This window comes from Ursus arctos, unplaced genomic scaffold (assembly GCF_023065955.2).
Source record: "Ursus arctos isolate Adak ecotype North America unplaced genomic scaffold, UrsArc2.0 scaffold_19, whole genome shotgun sequence".
NCBI classification, from domain to species: domain Eukaryota; kingdom Metazoa; phylum Chordata; class Mammalia; order Carnivora; family Ursidae; genus Ursus; species Ursus arctos.
In genome coordinates, this window is record NW_026622863.1 from 47,601,857 (window position 1) to 47,619,722 (window position 17,866).

General features: G+C 56.1%; 3 protein-coding genes across 3 annotated transcripts; all 3 read left to right on the forward strand.

Annotated features, from left to right (window-relative positions):
* Nucleotides 1-1,721: 1,721 nt before the first annotated feature.
* APOC1 (apolipoprotein C1) lies at nt 1,722-4,100 on the forward strand. The gene is made up of 4 exons (XM_026482091.3): nt 1,722-1,777; nt 1,897-1,974; nt 2,489-2,636; nt 3,917-4,100. The coding sequence occupies exons 2-4, from the start codon at nt 1,917-1,919 to the stop codon at nt 3,975-3,977; spliced, it is 267 nt and encodes an 88-aa protein (XP_026337876.1). The 5' UTR covers nt 1,722-1,777; nt 1,897-1,916; the 3' UTR covers nt 3,978-4,100.
* Nucleotides 4,101-11,663: 7,563 nt separating this feature from the next.
* Nucleotides 11,664-14,102, forward strand: APOC4 (apolipoprotein C4). Its single transcript, XM_026481718.4, has 3 exons — nt 11,664-11,855; nt 12,983-13,112; nt 13,909-14,102. Exons 1-3 carry the CDS (start codon nt 11,780-11,782, stop codon nt 14,072-14,074), a joined length of 372 nt encoding a protein of 123 aa, XP_026337503.2. The 5' UTR covers nt 11,664-11,779; the 3' UTR covers nt 14,075-14,102.
* A 484-nt stretch (nt 14,103-14,586) lies between these two features.
* On the forward strand, nt 14,587-16,356 carry APOC2 (apolipoprotein C2). The gene is made up of 4 exons (XM_026481717.3): nt 14,587-14,691; nt 15,481-15,565; nt 15,734-15,893; nt 16,118-16,356. The coding sequence occupies exons 2-4, from the start codon at nt 15,511-15,513 to the stop codon at nt 16,206-16,208; spliced, it is 306 nt and encodes a 101-aa protein (XP_026337502.1). The 5' UTR covers nt 14,587-14,691; nt 15,481-15,510; the 3' UTR covers nt 16,209-16,356.
* Nucleotides 16,357-17,866: the final 1,510 nt, after the last annotated feature.

Here is a 17,866-nt window from a genome sequence, read left to right on the forward strand (position 1 = left end):
TGGCTCCAGCCTACTCTGCACTCCCAGCTTTTGCCAACTGCCCCGAGTGCCCTTGTGGAGGCAGGCTCTCCTCCCCACCCCCCAGATGACTCACCCTAGGCTTGGTGAGGAGGAGAAGGGTCAGTGGGCTCAGAGGCAGGGAGCCCATCCCAGCCAAGTGTGCTGCTGATTCACTGTGTGCCCCGGAACTGGGGTCAAGCCCTCTGAGCCACATGTCAATGGTGGGGGCTGGCATCAGCCATGTCTCCCCCTTGAAGAGCTGAATCTTGAATTCTCATGAGTGAAGACAGCAGTCGGGTCTAGAGATGGCACAAAGGCTGGAGAAGGAGTTTGGGGAAACAGAGGCTGGCAGGGGGTGCTGTGGGGCGGAGGCTGACCCCCACAGAGGTTCAGAGAGACAGCCTGGAGTCCGGAAAGTGGAGGGACAAAGAACTGCACCCCCCTTCCCACCCCACCTTAGCCCCTGGCTGAGCCATTGAATGTGCTTGACTGTGCCTCAGTTTCCTCATCTGCATATAGAAACTCCTATAGCTGGAATGAGGAGGAGACTGGAGAAGCAAAATTCTATTTCGGTGGGGTGGGGAAGGAAGGGGAGCAGACCTTTGGGTAGACTCGCAGGGGAAGCAGATGTCTGGGAAGGCAGCTGGGGGGCTGACAGGGTCTGGATGCACTGAGCTGGCCAAGGGGTTGTCGCAATACTGCCAGGGTCATGTCTGTGCGTCCCTTTCACAACCGTCCCCCCCACCACCCCAGGCTGACACGTGGTGGTGGGGGCACAAGGCCAGCCAACCTCAAGTCTGAGGCCAGGGCCGCCCTCCCCACAGCTGCCAGGGATCACTAGCGGTCAAAGGCAGCCAGAAGAAGGGGGGAAGCATTGGACTCCAGCCCCAGGGGACTGGACGGAAGTGGTGGGAGGAGAGACGGGGGAGGGGGGGGCTTGGTGCCAGGAGGGGCCCGAAGGGGTAAGGGCAAATGGAGTGTTTACCAGGGGGCCCAAAGCTCGCAGAGTGGGAGAGCAGAGGGCAAAGAAGGGCCTGGGGGAATGGATGGAGGCGAGCGGACTGGGATCTTTGCAACTGAGGTTTTGCAGTTCAGGCAGGCTGAAAAGACTCCTTTCCCAAAGAAAGATGGGGGGCTGTGGAATGCAGACCCAGAGCTCATTCACAGAGGTCTGGGGTGCTCCCAGATGCAGGGAGGTGGGGGGCAGCTTGAGGGCTGGTCTGAAAGGGAGACTGGAGGTGGCAAGGAGCTAGGAATGTGGGGGCAGACGGGGTGACCCTAGAGTCGTGGAGGGAGAGCTGCTTGCGCTGGAGAGGCTCGCTAAGAAGGGAGAGGGGCTGGAAAAGGAGGCCTGAGGAGTTACAGGGAATTGATTTACAGAGTTACTGAGTGACTGAGAAACCCCCCACTCCCAGGCCCGGAGAAGGGTGTTCAGCAGAACCCCCCTCCCCCAGAGAAGATGGCCATAGGGAGAGATGAAAGGCAGCCCCCCATGTGGGGAAGGGACCACGGCACGCTGAGACCCACCAAGTCAGGGAGATTGGGAGGTGCAGGTGCAGAAAAGCAAGAGGCTTTAGGCCTAAGGGATACACGGAGGCCCACCTGCCCCACGCACCCCCACCAGCCAGGCGGGGAAGAGGAAAAGGTGGGTGGGCACGGGCGAGGCCGTCTGCCGGAGCTTAATGGGAGGGATTAATCTGCCCCGCCCCCTCCCAGGCCCGATAAACGCCTGGGCCGGGCGGGACCTCCCACCCGTGCTGTCCCGCGACTGATCCAGGTTGGTGCTCAAGGCCCCGGAGGGATGCCTCTCCGAGAGAACTAGAAGGGGGGTGGAAGGAATTCGGGGAGGGAGGAGGGGTGTCACTGATCACTCCCCCGCCCTGCTTCTGCTTCCAGAGTGCCCCTCCGGCCCAGCCATGAGGCTCTTCCTGTCGCTCCCAGTTTTGGTGGCGGTTCTGGCCATGGTTTTGGAAGGTAAAAGTGAGACAGAAGAATCTGGGAGCTTGAGATGTGGAAGCTTGAAGCTGGTCACGGGCCTGGGGTGTGAGCTTCAAGCACCCTTGAGAGCTCTGGGGCCCCTTCTGTGTCCCAGTTTCCTATCTCTCACCCATCACCCCACCCCCAACCCTGCAAGGTGGGTGAGGGCTCTCTAAGGGACAGTCTGGCGGGTGGCAAATCTGCCGTGGGAAGCCCTAGCAACAGATGATCTATTGACTCGCCCCTCCAGGATTGGCTGTCTTGCTTATACAGCCTGGAAAGGGGAGGAGGAAGGAGGCAGTGCTGAGAGTAAGCTAATTCCCAGCAGCTTGAGCTCCATCTGGTCGCTCTAGTACCCTCTCCCCGCCCCGCCCCCCCCCCGCCCCGCCTCCGAGTCTAACACCATGACCTCCAAAAATCACTTTCAAGGATTTCCTTTCCCATCCCTGAAATCTCATCCTAAGGGCTCCCAATACTGAAATTTCTGTACCCCCGCGCATCTTCTGGGCAGGCCCAGCCCCCGCCCAGGCGGCCCCAGAAATCTCCAGCACTTTGGGGAGCATCCCGGATAAGCTGAAGGAGTTTGGTAACACCCTGGAGGACAAGGCCCGGGCAGCCATTGAAAGCATCAAGCAGAGCGACATTCCTGCGAAGACCCGGTTAGGAACCTTCCCAGGGCTTGGGAGGGCTGGGGTAGATCATTAACAGATTGGGGAAACTGAGGCCTGGAGAGGCTGACAGCTTCCCTGTGGTCACAGTTGGCTCGCAGGGTGCTCAGATGTGGGGCCAAGGTTCCTGACTCCCATCTAGGCCACACCGTAGAAATGGTCCTGCGTGGTGGTGAAAGACCAAGCTTGGGAGGCAGCCAGACCTGGGTCCACAGGCCAGCGGACTCACTGCTCTTTGTGTGATCTTTGTGTGATCTTGGGACTAGATGTGGACCAGCCTTTTTCCTCGTCTGTAAGATGGATGGTTCTGAGGAGAAGCAAACAAGGGTATTTGCATAGTGCCTGGCACATTGTGAATGCTCGATATGCTGTTTAAGCAACATTGACTCCCTTTGGCCACTTAGAGAATCATTCATTCATGAACAAATATTTATTGGGCATCTGCTAAGGGCATCGGGGCTGTTCCAATGTGGGGAATAATAGTGATGAACGAGATAAAGTCCCAGCCCGCAGGGAGCAGATTATAAACCAGTGAATGTCCAGGAGATTAGCCCAGACAGGGCTAAGCACTAAAGACAACAAACAGGGTGGGTGTTAACAACCAGCGCGGGGCTTGAACTCGCGACCCGGAGATCAAGAGGCATGTGCTCTACCAACTGAGCCAGCCAGGCGCCCCTTTTCGTATCTCCATTTAAAGTGTTACTGCTTCGGGGCGCCTGGGTGGCTCAGTCAGTTAAGCTTCAGACTCTTGATCTCAGCTCAGGTCTTGATCTTGGGGTCGTGAGTTCGAGCCCCCACGAGGCCTGGCTGTCTTGCTTAAAAAAAAAAAAAAGAGAGAGAGAGAGATCTGAGTGATTAGGAAAATCCAGCCAGGCCTAGAAACATGGGAAGAATGTTCCCTGTGGAGGGTGAGTGCAAAGGCCCTGAGCCAGGAAGATAGGTACATAATCCAGGCCAGAGGGGCAGCCTGGGCAAAGACAAGGAGGCTGGAGAGTGCCCTTGAAGAAGTAGGGGACAGCTAGGCCAGATCAGGCTTATAGCAAGAGATAGCGAGCCTTGAAAGTTGGGCCAGGCGGGAGCGTTCTGACTTCAAAGGGCTCGGATCCCTCTGGGAAAACCAGGCCAGGGCTCCTCCCAGTCCCACAGAGAGGGGAGCCATGCTCTTTCCTGGGGGGAAGGGAAAGGGGAAGATGGGGGAGGCAGGTAAGGGGACAGGATCTCCCCAGAGGGGAGACGAAACACAGTGACGCCTTCCCCATCTCTCCCTGCAGGAACTGGTTTTCTGAGACTTTCAACAAAGTGAAGGAGCAGCTTAAAACTGCCTTCTCCTGAACACCAGGAGAGCCGCCCCGTCCTCTGGGCTGTATGCCGCGGAGGGGGCTCCGAAATTCCCTGCACCGAGGACTTCATGGTGCCCATATCCACCCCACCCTTCAATAAAAACCCTGTAGAGAATTCTGAGTGCCTCTTTTCTTTGCTGTGGGTCAGGGCTCAGGGTGGGACAGGGTGGGTTGGGGAGACAGGCGGAGGAGTCCGACGTATGGAGCATTGTCTCCTTGACCTGTGCCGAGGACTTTGAACTTCATGGTCTCAAAAAAATCCTCACAAGAACCTTGGGAGCGGGGCCCTGTTAATTCTGTGAGGGCATTGAGACCCTGAGATGTGAAGTCACTTGTCAGGACAGGGAGAGCTGCTGGGTCGGACCCCCAGCCTGAGGTGACTGCTCTGCTGTATTCTTCCGTGGCTGGGCTGCCCAAGATGAGGGAGCCGGCTGGTTCATCACCATGCACACAGCAGGTGTTTATCATACTTAAAATGGATAATAGGGAGGGATTTGGGAAGGAGCAAGGGTAGGACCTGGGCTAGAAAGCTTGGATGTCCCCTCCTCCAGGAAGCCCTCCTTAGCCCCCAGGCTGGGTCATCACTGCCAAGTGATGGGTCTGTCTTTCCCACTGGACTGTGAGCCCTAGGAGGACAGGGCCGGGGTCGACATCACCACTGTCCCCAGGCAGAGTCCAGCACAGGACTGGGCGCGATGCAGGAGCTCGGTACTACTGAGTGGAATAATTATCCTCAATAGGAAAAAACACCTAAACATTACTTTTCTTTTTTTAAGGTTTATTTATTTATTTGAGAGAGAGAGCACAGAGGGAGAGGGAGAAGCAGGCTCCCCACTGAGCAGAGAGTCCGATGCGGGGCTCGATCCCAGGACCCGGAGATCACGACCCGAGCTGAAGACAGACAGTCAACCGACACAGCCACCCAGGCGCCCCTAAACATTACATTTTCACAAAACGCCCTGAGGTAGGTGCTGTCACTGCCCCTATTTGACAGAGGAAGAAACTGAGGCACAGAAGTCTTAAGCCACTTATGTGATGTCACACAGCAAAAAATGGGAAGAGCTGAGATTTGTATGTAGGCTGGCGGGTAGGGGTGGGGGGGCGGTTCCAGGGGCCGCATCCTTTCTCCACTTTCCTTGTTCCTGAGTCACCAGCCAGACACGTTGCCTCCAACTACACACACACACACACACACACACCTGGCCCTGGGCCTCACCTGCATCAACCCCAGCATATTAAAATGCCCCCACATCCCTCATCAGAGAAAACTCAAGCCGTCACACTGCGGTTAGCTAGTTGGCAAAAGGGTATATTCTGTGCCGATTTGTTCAATTACTCATCTTTACTTGACCGTATTTCCAGCATTTTGGAGCCAATTTATTTTTCAAGCACTTTCCTGCGCCCCCCCACCCCCGCCCCAGGTCTCAGGTTGGAGAGGCGCAGAGACAGAGAAGATGGACAGCACGCAGTTCATGGGGTGTGCCCTCCGCTTTTGTGGGTTGTTGGTTTATTTTTTTTTTTAGATTTTATTTATTTATTTGACAGAAAGAGAGACAGCCAGCGAGAGAGGGAGCACAAGCAGGGGGAGTGGGAGAGGAAGAAGCAGGCTCCCAGCGAAGCAGGGAGCCGGATGTGGGGCTCGATCCTAGGATCCTGGGATCACACCCTGAGCCGAAGGCAGACGCTTAATGACTGAGCCACCCAGGCACCCCTGCCCTCCACTTTTGAAGAGAGGCTTAAGGCGCACCTGGGTGGCTCAGTCGTTTGGGCGTCTGCCTTCGGCTCAGGTCATGATCCCAGGGTCCTGGCATCGAGTCCTGCATTGGGCTCCTTGCTCAGCGGGGAGCCTGCTTCTCCCTCTGCCTGCCGCTCCCCCGGCTTGCGCGCTCTCTCTCTTTTTTTCTCTCTTACAAATAAATAAATAAAATCTTTTAAAAAGAAAGGAAAAGAAACAGGAGAAGACGCACAGGGTGGTACCACTGACGTAAACTTAGAACACGTGTGGAGCACAGCCCTTATAGGTTTCCTTATACCTCTGTCCGAGGACAGCTCCAAGCTCATGGGAGGGAGGCTCAAGGAGTGAGGGCGGAGAACAAAGGTGGGAAATACATAAATAGAAGCCTCTGTACACAATGCCTCATCCCCCCCCCATCAGCCTTCCGAGCTCCTTATGCTCCCTTCCCACTCGGCAGCCAGAGGGATCCTGTTGGAACACAAGTCACAGCACACACACCCTTCCTCTGCTCAGAGCCCTCCCTCCAGCCTCAGAGGAAAACCCGAAGGTGGTATCAGAGTTTACCAGCTCCACACTACCTGGCCTGGTCACCCTTGTGGCCTCTTGCCCTTCCTCATGTGCAACTCCTCAGGCTCCTCGGACACACTGGGCAGACTCCTACCCCAGGGCCTTTGCACCTGCTACTCCCCTGCCTGGAATACTCTTTCACCAGATGTCCAGGTATCTGTCTGGCTTGCTCCTCACCTCCTTGGGGTCTCTGTTCAACACCCGCCTCCCCATTGCGCTCCCCCCACACGGCTCTCCCATCACTCTCCCATCTCTGTATCTGTCTTTCTTTCCAGTATTTGCTATCCTCGAATATATCATATGTCTATTTGCTTACTTGTTTACTGCCTGTGTCTCCCGCTGCTGGGATGTCAAGTTCATGGAGGCTGTCTTGTCTCCTGCAGGGCCCCCAAATGCCCAGAACAGTGCCTGGCACACAGTGAGAGCGTGAGCAATACTTCTGGAATCAGTGCATGAACATTTGCAACCCACGGACCAGCTGACATGTAGACACATGATTCCCATTCACTACACACTCGTGAACTCATTCATTCTCATTTTAAGATTTCCTTTTTACACTTTATATTTAGAGCCAATGCGTTTGTTCTGCTCAGGTTTACAAACACACCTTCAGGACGTCAGAGAGCAAATAGCCCTGATCCAACCAAGAACAAAAACACCCGGAGAGCCCCAGACGTGCATGTAGAAACACTCACACTCGGGAGCGCGTGTGGCACGTTCAGACAGCCCCACCCAAGGCACACACTCCACACAGGGGGCAGGGCGGGGATGGGGGACTCCCCGTGGGCACCTGGCTCAGCGTAGCTGGTCAGGGAGGGCTCCCTAGAGGAGGGGACACGGCACCTGAAACCCAAAAGACAATCCAGAAGTCTTCAGAAAGAACTGGGGAAGAGCGTGACCAGCAACACCACTTTTGTCCCCATGAATGTTCATCTGCAAACTTGATGTGAATGAAAAACTGGATATAACAACGAATGAATGGAGCCCCTTTGGAAAACAGTTTAGCGCTTCCTCCAAGAGTTCAACAGAGCGACCGTTGGGCAGGTTAGGTGTCCACCCAAAAAAACTGCACACAAATTCACACGAAAATGGGCAGTGCACACAGGGACGCCTGGGTGGCTCGGTTGGTTGAGCGTCTGCCTTCAGCTCAGGTCATGATCCCAGGGTCCTGGGTTCGAGCCCCACATCGGGCTCCTTGCTCAGCGGGGAGTCTGCTTCTCCCTCTGCCTCTGCTGCTCCCCCTGCTTGTGCTTGCTCTCACTCTCTTTCCAATAAATAAATAAACTCTTTTTTTTAAAATGCGTATGCACATGTCCATGGCGGTATTGCTCATAACAGCCAAAAAGTGGAAACAGCCCAAGTGCCCAACAACTGACGAACATCCCCCAGTGTGTGTACATGGACCCCATACAGTGAGTATTATTCTGCCATAAAACGGAAGGAAACACTGACACACGGCACAGCATGAACGACCCGCGAAAACCCGATGCTCAGTGAAGAAGGTAGCCGCGAGAGGCCAGGCAGGGCTCGAGTCATGACATCCGGAAGAGGGAAATCCATAGAAACAGAAAGGCAATCCGAGGTGGCCCTGCTGGACCGGGGGAAGAAGGCACAGGGAGTGACCCCGATGGGCTCATGGGTGTGGGGGTTTCTTTTCAGGGTGATGGAAATGTTCTGGAATTAGACGGTGGTGATGGTTGCACAACTTTGCAAATATGCTAAAAAACAACAACAACACACACACATTGGATTGCCCACTTCAAAAGGGTGAATTTTATGGTATGCGAATATCTCCTTTTTTTGTTTTGCTGGAACTCACAACACTGAGATCAAGAGTCAGATGGGCTTAACCGACTGAGCCAGCCGGGCGCCCCAATATCTCTGTGTCTTAACAATGAAGGGAAGCAGAACTCTCTGGAGACAGCAGAAAGAAGAGATAAAGGAGGGGACATTTCAGTCTCTCTTGGGCCCCAGACATTCCTGCCACAACCCAGGGCCGCAGAGGAGGGAGGTGAGGGCCCAGGAGTGTTAGAAGGGAGGTGGATTCCAGGATTCAGGAGTGAGGGAATGGGGTCTGGACTGGGGGAGAGAGATCTTGGTGTCTGGTGGTCTCTCCGACACAGAGCTGCAAACTCAGAGATGCTCCCTGACATCAGACAAGCGCCCTGGGGTCTCAGAGCCCACCCCAACACCCATCCCCCCTCTTGTGACCTCTCTCTCTGCTCCCATCACCCTACCCCCAGCTGGTATTCAGCTGACTCTGAGGTCCTCCCTGAACGACCTTCAGCCTGTTCCCGTCCCCAGGATGGGCAAACATTGCAAACAGTAAACAGCCCACACTGACCTTGGAGCCAGGGCAGGGGTCAGAGACCTCCCCGGGGCCCACCCGGCTGCCGGCCCTGCTCCAACCTCCCTCTTGGCCTCTAGGACCCAGCTGGGGAGCTGCCGCAGGGGTTGTCCTGGCTTGGCTAGGTGTGAGGGAGCCGGGTTCAAATTCACCACTTGGTGGTTGAGGAGCCCTTGGTCAGCGGCCTTACCCCAACAGCGCCAAGCCTCCGTGTTCTCATCTGTAAAACGGAAATGATGAAGATGGCCAGGCCATAGCGCTGTTGTGTTCATTCAATGAGTTAAGGCGCCAAACCACCACTGGCCATGGTGCCTAGTGCAGAGCACATGCTCAGAAAACAGAAGCTTGGGCCCCTGGGTGGCTCAGTCATTAAGCGTCTGCCTTCGGCTCAGGTCATGATCCCAGGGTCCTAGGCTCAAGCCCGGCATATGGCTCCCTGCTCAGCTGGGAATCTGCTTCTCCCTCTCCCTCCCCCCTTGCTGGTTCTCTCTCTCTCTCTCTCACTTGCTCTCTCTCAAGTAAATACATAAAATCTTAAAAAAAAAAAAAAGAATGAAAGAAAGAAAACACAAGCTTAATAAACAGCCTCTGACCTTGACTTGACCTTGACTGAGCACTTCTGCGGTGTATCCGGCGCTGCTCACGGCAATTTACATAAACAGTCTCCTCTCCTCTCCAGGGCAGCTGGTGCTTGACTCCCGGGCATGGACGAAGAAACAGGCCCAGAGAGGTTAAGCAACTCGCAGCAGGTCACACAGCAGGGCAGACGTAGAGTCAGGCTCTGAACCCCACCCACCTGGCGTCTGCCCACGATGCATGGTGGGCTTTTCTTTTTCTTTTCTCCTATGGTCAAATACATAACACCAAATTTACCATGTTAACCATTTTAGGGGTACCCGTCAGCGACATTACGTACATTGACACTGTTCTGCAACCTTCACCACCATCCACTTCTGGAACTTTCTCGTCATTCCGAACAGAAGCTCTCAGCTTTCATTGTTTTTTCCCCAGCGGTTTCATTTTGCCCATTGTTGTTAGCCGGGAGCTCCGGGGCACATTTGTTGCATACCTACTGTGTGCTGGCGCCCCCGCGGGGGCCCCTGGGGGGAGCAGCTTTCCGCAGGAAGGAAGCTGATGGGTCAGCATGAAACGGTCCAGTAGCTGCCCCGCATCTGGGGGGGGGCGGCATTCCCAGACCCTCAGGGGATGCCTGAAACCACAGGTAGTGCCAACCCCTCCATCTACTGGTTTTCCCTGTCCGGACACTATGGTAAAGTTTAACTTGTCAATTAGACACAGTAATGATGAGTAAACTAGAACAGTTATAATAATACACTGTAATAAAAGTTCTGTGAGGGGCGCCTGGGTGGCTCAGTCGTTAAGCGTCTTCCTTCGGCTCAGGGCGTGATCCCGGTGCTCTGGGATCGAGCCCCAGATCGGGCTCCCTGTTCCGCTGGGAGCCTGCTTCTTCCTCTCCCACTCCCCCTGCTTGTGTTCCCTCTCTCGCTGGCTGTCTCTCTCTCTCTGTCAAATAAATAAATAAAATCTTTAAATAAATAAATAAATAAATAAATAAATAAATAAATAAATAAAAGTTCTGTGAGTGTGCCCTCTCTCTCTCTCCCTCCCAGAATACCTTGTTGAACTGTACTCACCCCTCTTCATGTGATGATGCGAGATGATAAAATGCCCACGTGACGGGAATGACATAGGTACTGCGACGTGGTATTTGGTGAGTGCTGGCCTGCTGGGGTAGTGTCAGATTATCTGCTTCCAGACCTTAGTTGACCTCGGGTAACCGAAACTGTGGGTAAGGGGAGACTACTAGGGGCACCTGGAGGGCTCAGCCAGTTAGGTGATAACTTTGGCTCAGATGGTGATCGTGGGGTCCTGGGTTCGAGCCCCGGGTTGGGCTCCGTGCTCAGCGAGGAGTCTGCTTGTCCGTCTCCCTCTGTCCCTCCCCCAGCTCATGCTTGCACTCTCTCTCAAATAAATAAATAATTAATAATAATAATAAAAGGTGGGGGTACTCCTGTATGAGTTGCTCAGGTTGTGGCCAAGGTGGGGTTGTCGGATTCACCGCATGAAAATACGGGATCCCAGGGTCCCTGGGTGGCTCAGTTGGTTAAGTGTCTGCCTTCGGCTCAGGTGGTGATCCCAGAGTCCTGTGATCAAGTCCCGCATCAGGCTCCCTGCTCAGCGGGGAGTCTGCTTCTCCTTCTCCCTCTGCCTTCCGCTCCCCCTGCTTGTGGCGAATAACAAATAATTTTTAGTATACTTCCCAAATATTGCGTGGGACATACTTATACTAAAAGAAAAACTTATTATTTATCTGAATTCAAATGGGCGTCCTGTGTTTTATCTGCCAGCCCTGCCCTGAGGAATCCAGTCCATGGTCCCCTGGCTGAACCGTGTGCCCTGGCTCATGGCTGGAACCTCTGGGAGAAAAAGGCTCATTTTCTTTCTGCCTGGTGTTGGGCCTGAGCCTGATATTGACGACTTCCTACTCCGTGCACCTGGAAGTTTCTCTCACGGGGCCTCACCCAGCCTTCCCATGGGCTTTGGGAGGCAGGGCCTGCGAGCATCTGCACTTTACAGATGAAAACCCGGAAGCCCAGGGAAGGAGTTGTAATTGTGCGGGTCACCTGGTGAGAGCGTGTCCCAGTGCCCGTGGGATCTTAGACAGAGAAGAATCATAAACAGCCATGATCTGTGAGCACCACATCACCAGGGTCCTTGCCAAGATGTTTCCTCGTATCATTTCATTCAATCGAAATCCTGCCGGAAGTATGGATTGTGGGCCCATTTTTCAGAGGCGTGAACTGAAGCCAGAGAGCCAGGCCAGTAGGTGAGGTGGAGCCAGGATTTGAACCCCAGTTACGGGAGGAGGGGGCCGGAGAGCCTTCTGTCTTCCCCTGTCAGGCCAGAGCGCTGGGAGGGTAGGAAGGAGGAAGGCCAGCAGGGGCGGGCAAGGCCTCTGCTTGTCACTGTCACCTGGGCCCCTCTCTCTGAAGTCCCTGCCAAGGGGCGTGGGGAGGCAGCCAGGGGAGGGCTCTGCTTGCTCGGTGCAGCCTCCCCCTCCCCCAGCCAGGAGAGCTGAGCACGGAGGAACAGAGGAGGAACGGAGGAACGAGAACCCCCAGAAATGTTGCCTCCTGGACTCAGGCCCCAGGCCCTGCCCTCCCTCTGCTTCTGCATTCTGGTCCTGGCCTGTGTTGTGGGTGAGGAGGAGCGGATGGGCGGCTGCGGGGCCCCTGCAGGGGTGTGGGGTGTAGGGCGTGCAGGTTGGCCGACACGTGGTTATGGAGCTTGGGTGTTTCGTCGTGGAGAGATGGGTGTGCGTTTCTGGGAGAACGTGTCGGTGGTGGCCGCGTGTGAGGTGTGCACATGGGGCTGGTGCAAATGACCGTGGTCGAGGGTGTGCGTTGGTGTGTGTATTTGCACAAGAACATGACGTTGTGGTAAACGTGTGTCCGTGAACAAGCATATATAGTTTTGTGTGCACAGGTTTTTATGCAAAAGATATGAGTGTGTGGACGCTGTGAGGGTGTCTGTGTGTGTTGGTATGTGAGCCTGTCTGCGTTCTGCACATGCATCTAAAATTTTAACACTCCAGTGTGCCAGGTGCCCTCCCAAGTGCCTCATGCATGGTCACTCTGACTTCTCCCAGTAACCCCGAGGCAGCGCTCTCATTATCCCATTCTACAGAAGGGAACACTGAGTATGGAAGAGGCTCAGTCATTGGCTGAGGCACTCTGAAGGTCATACGGGTGCTTCTGTACATGCACGAACACGTGTGTCCATGTGAAGGCTGGGTTCTGTAGGCAACGCTTTGCCCAGGCGCGTGAGTGCTGGACAGGCAGGCGTGTACGAGGAGGTCAACTGCGATCTGAGGCAGGACCCCAGCCCCCTGGGGGAAACGAACAGCATAGCCCTGCCAACCTCCATCCCTGGGGGTCTTCCTGTGCTCTCCCTCCGCTGCCTGCAGACGTGGTTCAGACAGTGTGGGGGTCACAGGAGACCCAAGGGGGCAGCAAGATCAGGTAGTAAAGGAGGTATCAGGAGGGGGATGGGGTCAAAGAGGTGGGGTTACTGAGGGGGGACACCACAGACAGACAGAGGGGTGACAGGAGGGGCTGTGGGCACAGAGGGTGACAAGAAATTGACTGATGGCTAAAAGGGGGACAAGTGGTCAAAGGGACATACGAGGTGAAAGGCAGCCATGACGGACGTCAAGGGGCTGCCCTTGGGCCACCAGGAGTGACAGTGATGGTGAGCACGGTGGGGAAGGGAGGAGGAAGGATTCTCAGGTCCCAGCCTGCCCATATGGCCCTCTGGTCCCATCTAGCATGCCTGCAAGCTGTGCCCACAGAATCCCCGAGCCCCCAACCGGGGCTAGCGAGTAGTTCTTGGAGCCTGGTGTCCGACAAGGTGAAGACACTGGTGACCAGGACCAGAGAGAAATGGCAGTGGTTCTGGTGAGTGTGTGCAGATGTGCTTGGGGGGTGGATTCCCGGGTCTGAGGCAGGAGGGGCTGGGGGTCTGGTCTCCAGGGTCTGAGGGAGGAGGGGCTGGGGGTCTGGTCTCCAGGGTCTGAGGCAGGAGGGGCTGGGGGTCTGGACTCCTGGGTCTGAGGGAGGAGGGGCTGGGGGTCTGGACTCCTGGGTCTGAGGGAGGAGGGGCTGGGGGTCTGGTGTCCAGGGTCTGAGGGAAGAGGGCTGGGGTTCTGGTCTCCTGGGTCTGAGGGAGGAGGGGCTGGGGGTCTGGTCTCCAGGGTCTGAGGGAGGAGGGGCTGGGGTCTGGACTCCTGGGTCTGAGGGAAGAGGGCTGGGGTTCTGGTCTCCTGGGTCTGAGGGAGGAGGGGCTGGGGGTCTGGTCTCCAGGGTCTGAGGGAGGAGGGGCTGGGGTCTGGACTCCTGGGTCTGAGGGAAGAGGGCTGGGGTTCTGGTCTCCTGGGTCTGAGGGAGGAGGGGCTGGGGGTCTGGTCTCCAGGGTCTGAGGGAGGAGGGGCTGGGGTCTGGACTCCTGGGTCTGAAAGAAGAGGGGCTGGGGGTCTGGACTCCTGGGTTAGAGGGAGAACCTGGGTCAGAGGGAGCAGGGGCAGGGCCGGAACTCTTGGGTTCTGAGTGGTAAGGCTGTGACCTCTGGGTCTGAGAAGAGTGACGGGTAAGAGCTGAGAGCAGGCACTTCTAGCTCTGAAGAGGAGGGGTGAATGGGGCAGCAGAAGTCTTGGGGGTAGCTGGGGTCTCAACCGTCATGTCCCCTCTTCTACAGGGGACCAGAGGCTCTCCAGGGCTTTGTGCAGACCTATTATGATGACCACCTGAAGGACCTGAGTCTCCGCACCCAGGCCTGGCTCCGCAGCTCCAAAGACAGCCTTCTGAACCGGGCCCACAATCTGTGCCCCCGGCTTCTCTGTGGGGATGGGGACCAGAATTAAAGTTTCTGCAGCGTCCGCAATAAAGAAATGCTTCTCTGTGTCCCTGTCCCAGTCCCTTCCCACTGTGGCCACCCCCAGCAGTTAATGACTACAGGAAGTGACACCTGGGGGGGGGGACGGTGGGGGGGCCCTGAGGGGACGGAGTCAGGGGGATGACCTCCTTCCCCCAGCCCTGAGACCCACCACTGCAGGCTTCTGGGGGGAAGGAGACATCAGACAGCTGAGTCTGGGATGGAGGGGGAAGGCTGGCGTGCAGAGGAGGTCAGCAGGTCCCCACGGTGACCCCTCATTCAGAGCTCTGACTTTGCTTCCCACGTGAGGGAAACCCCAGACCCCTTTCCTGGTGGGTGGCCAGAACCCCCAACGCCTTCACAGCCCCCACCCAGCCTGTCTCTCTCAGGAGGCAGTTGTCAGAGTAGGGGCTCCCTGGGGCTTGACCCTGGGGACAGTCACTGCCCTCTCTGCCCTGCACCACCCCCTCAGCGGCCCTGTTGGCTTGGACTTTGGCCTAGGGGACAAGGTGGGGGTGGTGGCTGTGGACGGGGAGGTGGACCTCAAGAGCTATAAAGCCTTTCTGTGCCCGTGTGGAGCCCGTGAGGACGGCCTGCCAGAGTCCGGTAAGAGAGGGACCAAGATGGAAATGGGGAAGGGTCAGCGGGGAGGGGGCAAAGATAATATTATGTCAGAAACCTGCAAGAGTCCCAACATTCAATTCCTCTGTTGGAGGGGTGGAATTTAGAATCCTAGACTGTTTCCCGGTGCCGATGCCCCTCGGGGTCAGATCTCAGCCTCATCTCCAAATTGCAGATGACAGTGGGCCTGAGCACTGAACTCACTGAGCTGAGCGCTTCTGTCACAGGGGGAGGGGGGAGGGGGGAGGGGGGGAAGGGAGGGGAGGGGGGTGAAGCCAGATGGAAGGCACCCAGAACAGGGCCCAGGGCATCAGAAACGTGCCCACTGAGTCTGTGAGGTGCATCCTCATACAGGGTCTCAGCAGAAGTGTCGCCCTCTGCCACGCCCTTCCCAGGCCACGCGACACGCCCTCCCCCCTCCACAGTAGTTGTAGCCCTCACCCCACAGCATGCTGTATGTTTCCCTCATTTAATATCGTTGATTGTATTTCTCTCTCACGTGGGCTATGGAAGGTCAGGGCTGTGCTTGGCACACACGGTTAGGTGCTCAAGAAATGCTTCTTGAGAGAATGAATGGATGTTAGAACGGAGGTGTGAGAATCAGGAGTAGAATCATAAAATGTGAGACAGTGAGGCCCAAGCCAATGCATTGGCAACTGGACTCGGGGGTTGGGAGGAGGCAGGGGAGAGGGGAAGCCCAACCCCCTCCTCTTGAGTTTGGTGGGCTTCGGGGGGACCCCAGGACTAGATGTCACCAATGACCCTGCCCCACAGCCTTCTCAGCATTCCAGGTCTTCTGAAGCCATGGGTGCCCGATACCTTCTGGTTCTGTTTCTTGTCCTCCTGGTATTGGGATGTGGTGAGTGTGTTTGGCAGGGGAGGAGGGGTCTGTGAGGGGGATGAGATGAGCCCCAAGTATCTTCCCAGTCCAATTCTCACCTGACCCTCTCCTGGTCCCCCTCCTTCCCTGCCTCAATGTCCCCTGGGGCAGGCTCCTTGGCTCTCCTAACACACTCTCCCCCTGCAGAGGTCCAGGGGGCCCATGTGCCCCAGCAAGATGAAGCCACCAGCTCCACACTGCTTGGCCAGGTGCAGGAATCACTCTATGGCTACTGGGGGACAGCCAAGTCGGCCGCCCAGGGCCTGTACGAGAAGTCATACCTGAATGGCATGGATGAGAAAATCAGGTATCAACCCGCCCCCACTGGGAACCAGGAGTTCTGGCCCCCAGCCCTGTCCGAACCCTGGATTCTGAGATCCCAGCCCTGTCCTCCCTAGGTATCCAAGAGTTTGGGTTCCAGCTACCTTTTCCCACAGGACACATGATTCTGGGCCCCCAGCCTGTTTCTCCCTTAGACTCGGGGTACTCCCAGCCTCCTCCCTGCTCTGAGCGTCTGTCCTCTCTCTCCAGGGACATGTACAGCAAAAGCACAGCAGCTGTGAGCACTTACACAGGGATTTTCACTGACCAGTTACTTTCTATCCTGAAGGGAGAGCAGTAACAGCTGGGCCCCGACCAGGGGGGAAGGGAGAGTCCAGACCCCACAACCCCTTGGCTCCTCTGACCTACTCCCCACTTCTCAGCAGCTGCCAGCATCCTGCTCCCAACGCCAGTCTGTCTTCTTATAAATAAATTAATTTAAAAAACCATTTATTTTCTTCCATGTGGTTGCTTTTCGAAGACCTCAGGGGCCAAGATGGGGGGACTGATTCAGTCCATCCAATGGTTGTTGAGTGCCCATTGGACGTGCGTAGGCCGAACTTGGTCAGTGGGAATAAAGAGGTGAATAATAATGAATAACCCTAACAACAAAATTAGAGACCGTCCTTCACCAAGGTCTGGCTTTCTCATACGTAAAATGACAAACCATGAACACGGCTAACTTCCAGTGGCCTCTGGCACTACCCACGTCCTCGGAGTATCTTTTAAACGTGCATCACAGTGAAGCATCCTGTGTTAGAGGGAGACTGGTGCCCAGAGGTCACTACTGAGCATAGGAAGTCAGAGCCCAGGTTGTCTGGGACCCAAGAGGCTTGATCTACAAAAGTTGTGCTCTGTGACCATTCCTATACACTGGTCCAACATGTACTTACTGAGACCCTGCTGGGCCCAGGGGACACTGCAGGGAAAAGACAGAGTCCCGCTTTCTGTGGCCCTTCAAAGAGCTATTGATTGGGTCTGGGCCCAATTCCACGCAGCTTTAGTGATTACAGCTGTGTGGTGTGTTTCGTTAGTTAGCTGCTCTCTCCTTATTAGCAACAGTGGTAACATCTTCTGAGCTCCCTTTCAAGATCAGGAGCTCTGTTCCGTCTGGAGGCCACAAACAGAGCCGCTGGGGGGGTGGGAGGGGGGGAGGCTGAGGATGAGCAAGACGACCAAGGGAGAAGATGACTTCAGACAGCAGTTTGTGCAATGAAGAAAAGAAGAAGTGAAGAGATCAAGGCCTGGTGCAATCCCCTTGGACAGGGAACAGGGCCCCCTAGAAAACCTGGCTGGGCTGGTCCCAGGGGATGCACCACAGTGCAGTGTGGTTGGGGCTGTTGTTGCTGGAAAGTGGGGGCGGGGAGGGGGGTACTGGCTTGGTCTCCTATTGGCATCGGCAGCGCAGGATGGTTGGTGGTTGGGAAATGGCTATGCGGGTAGTGGGGAATTGCAGGCAAAAAGCACAGGGTGTGCAAGTAGGAGCAGAGGCGGCACAGTCAGAGAGAACAGTGCTGGGGCCCCCAGGTAGAGGGCTGGGGGCCTGGACTTCCGGGTCCCAGGGATGGGGCTGTTGGCTTCTGAGGATCCAGGGCCTGTGTTTCTCCTACTCTGCTTGGCATTAACCTCCAGCCGGCCTCTCAGCGCTCTTGGGGCAGCTTTCCCAGGTCTTGAGGATGGGCAGCTGGGAGTCTAGTAGAAAACAGGGGCCTTGGGGAGGGGCTGTGGGAAATGCCCCCAAGTCCCCAGGGCCTGGGAAGAGCTGAGGCTGCCAAACCCAGGGGGTGATGGGGAGGGGGGACCCTAGAGGAACAATCCCAGCTCTGTCCACTTGTTTCCCATGGACTCAAGCCAAACCAAACCACTGCCCAGGCCAGTTCGGCTTCCAACCAATCCTGGTGCCCTTCCCGGATTCCTCCTTCCTTTCTCAGGCCTCCACCCCAGTCCCACTCCCCCTAG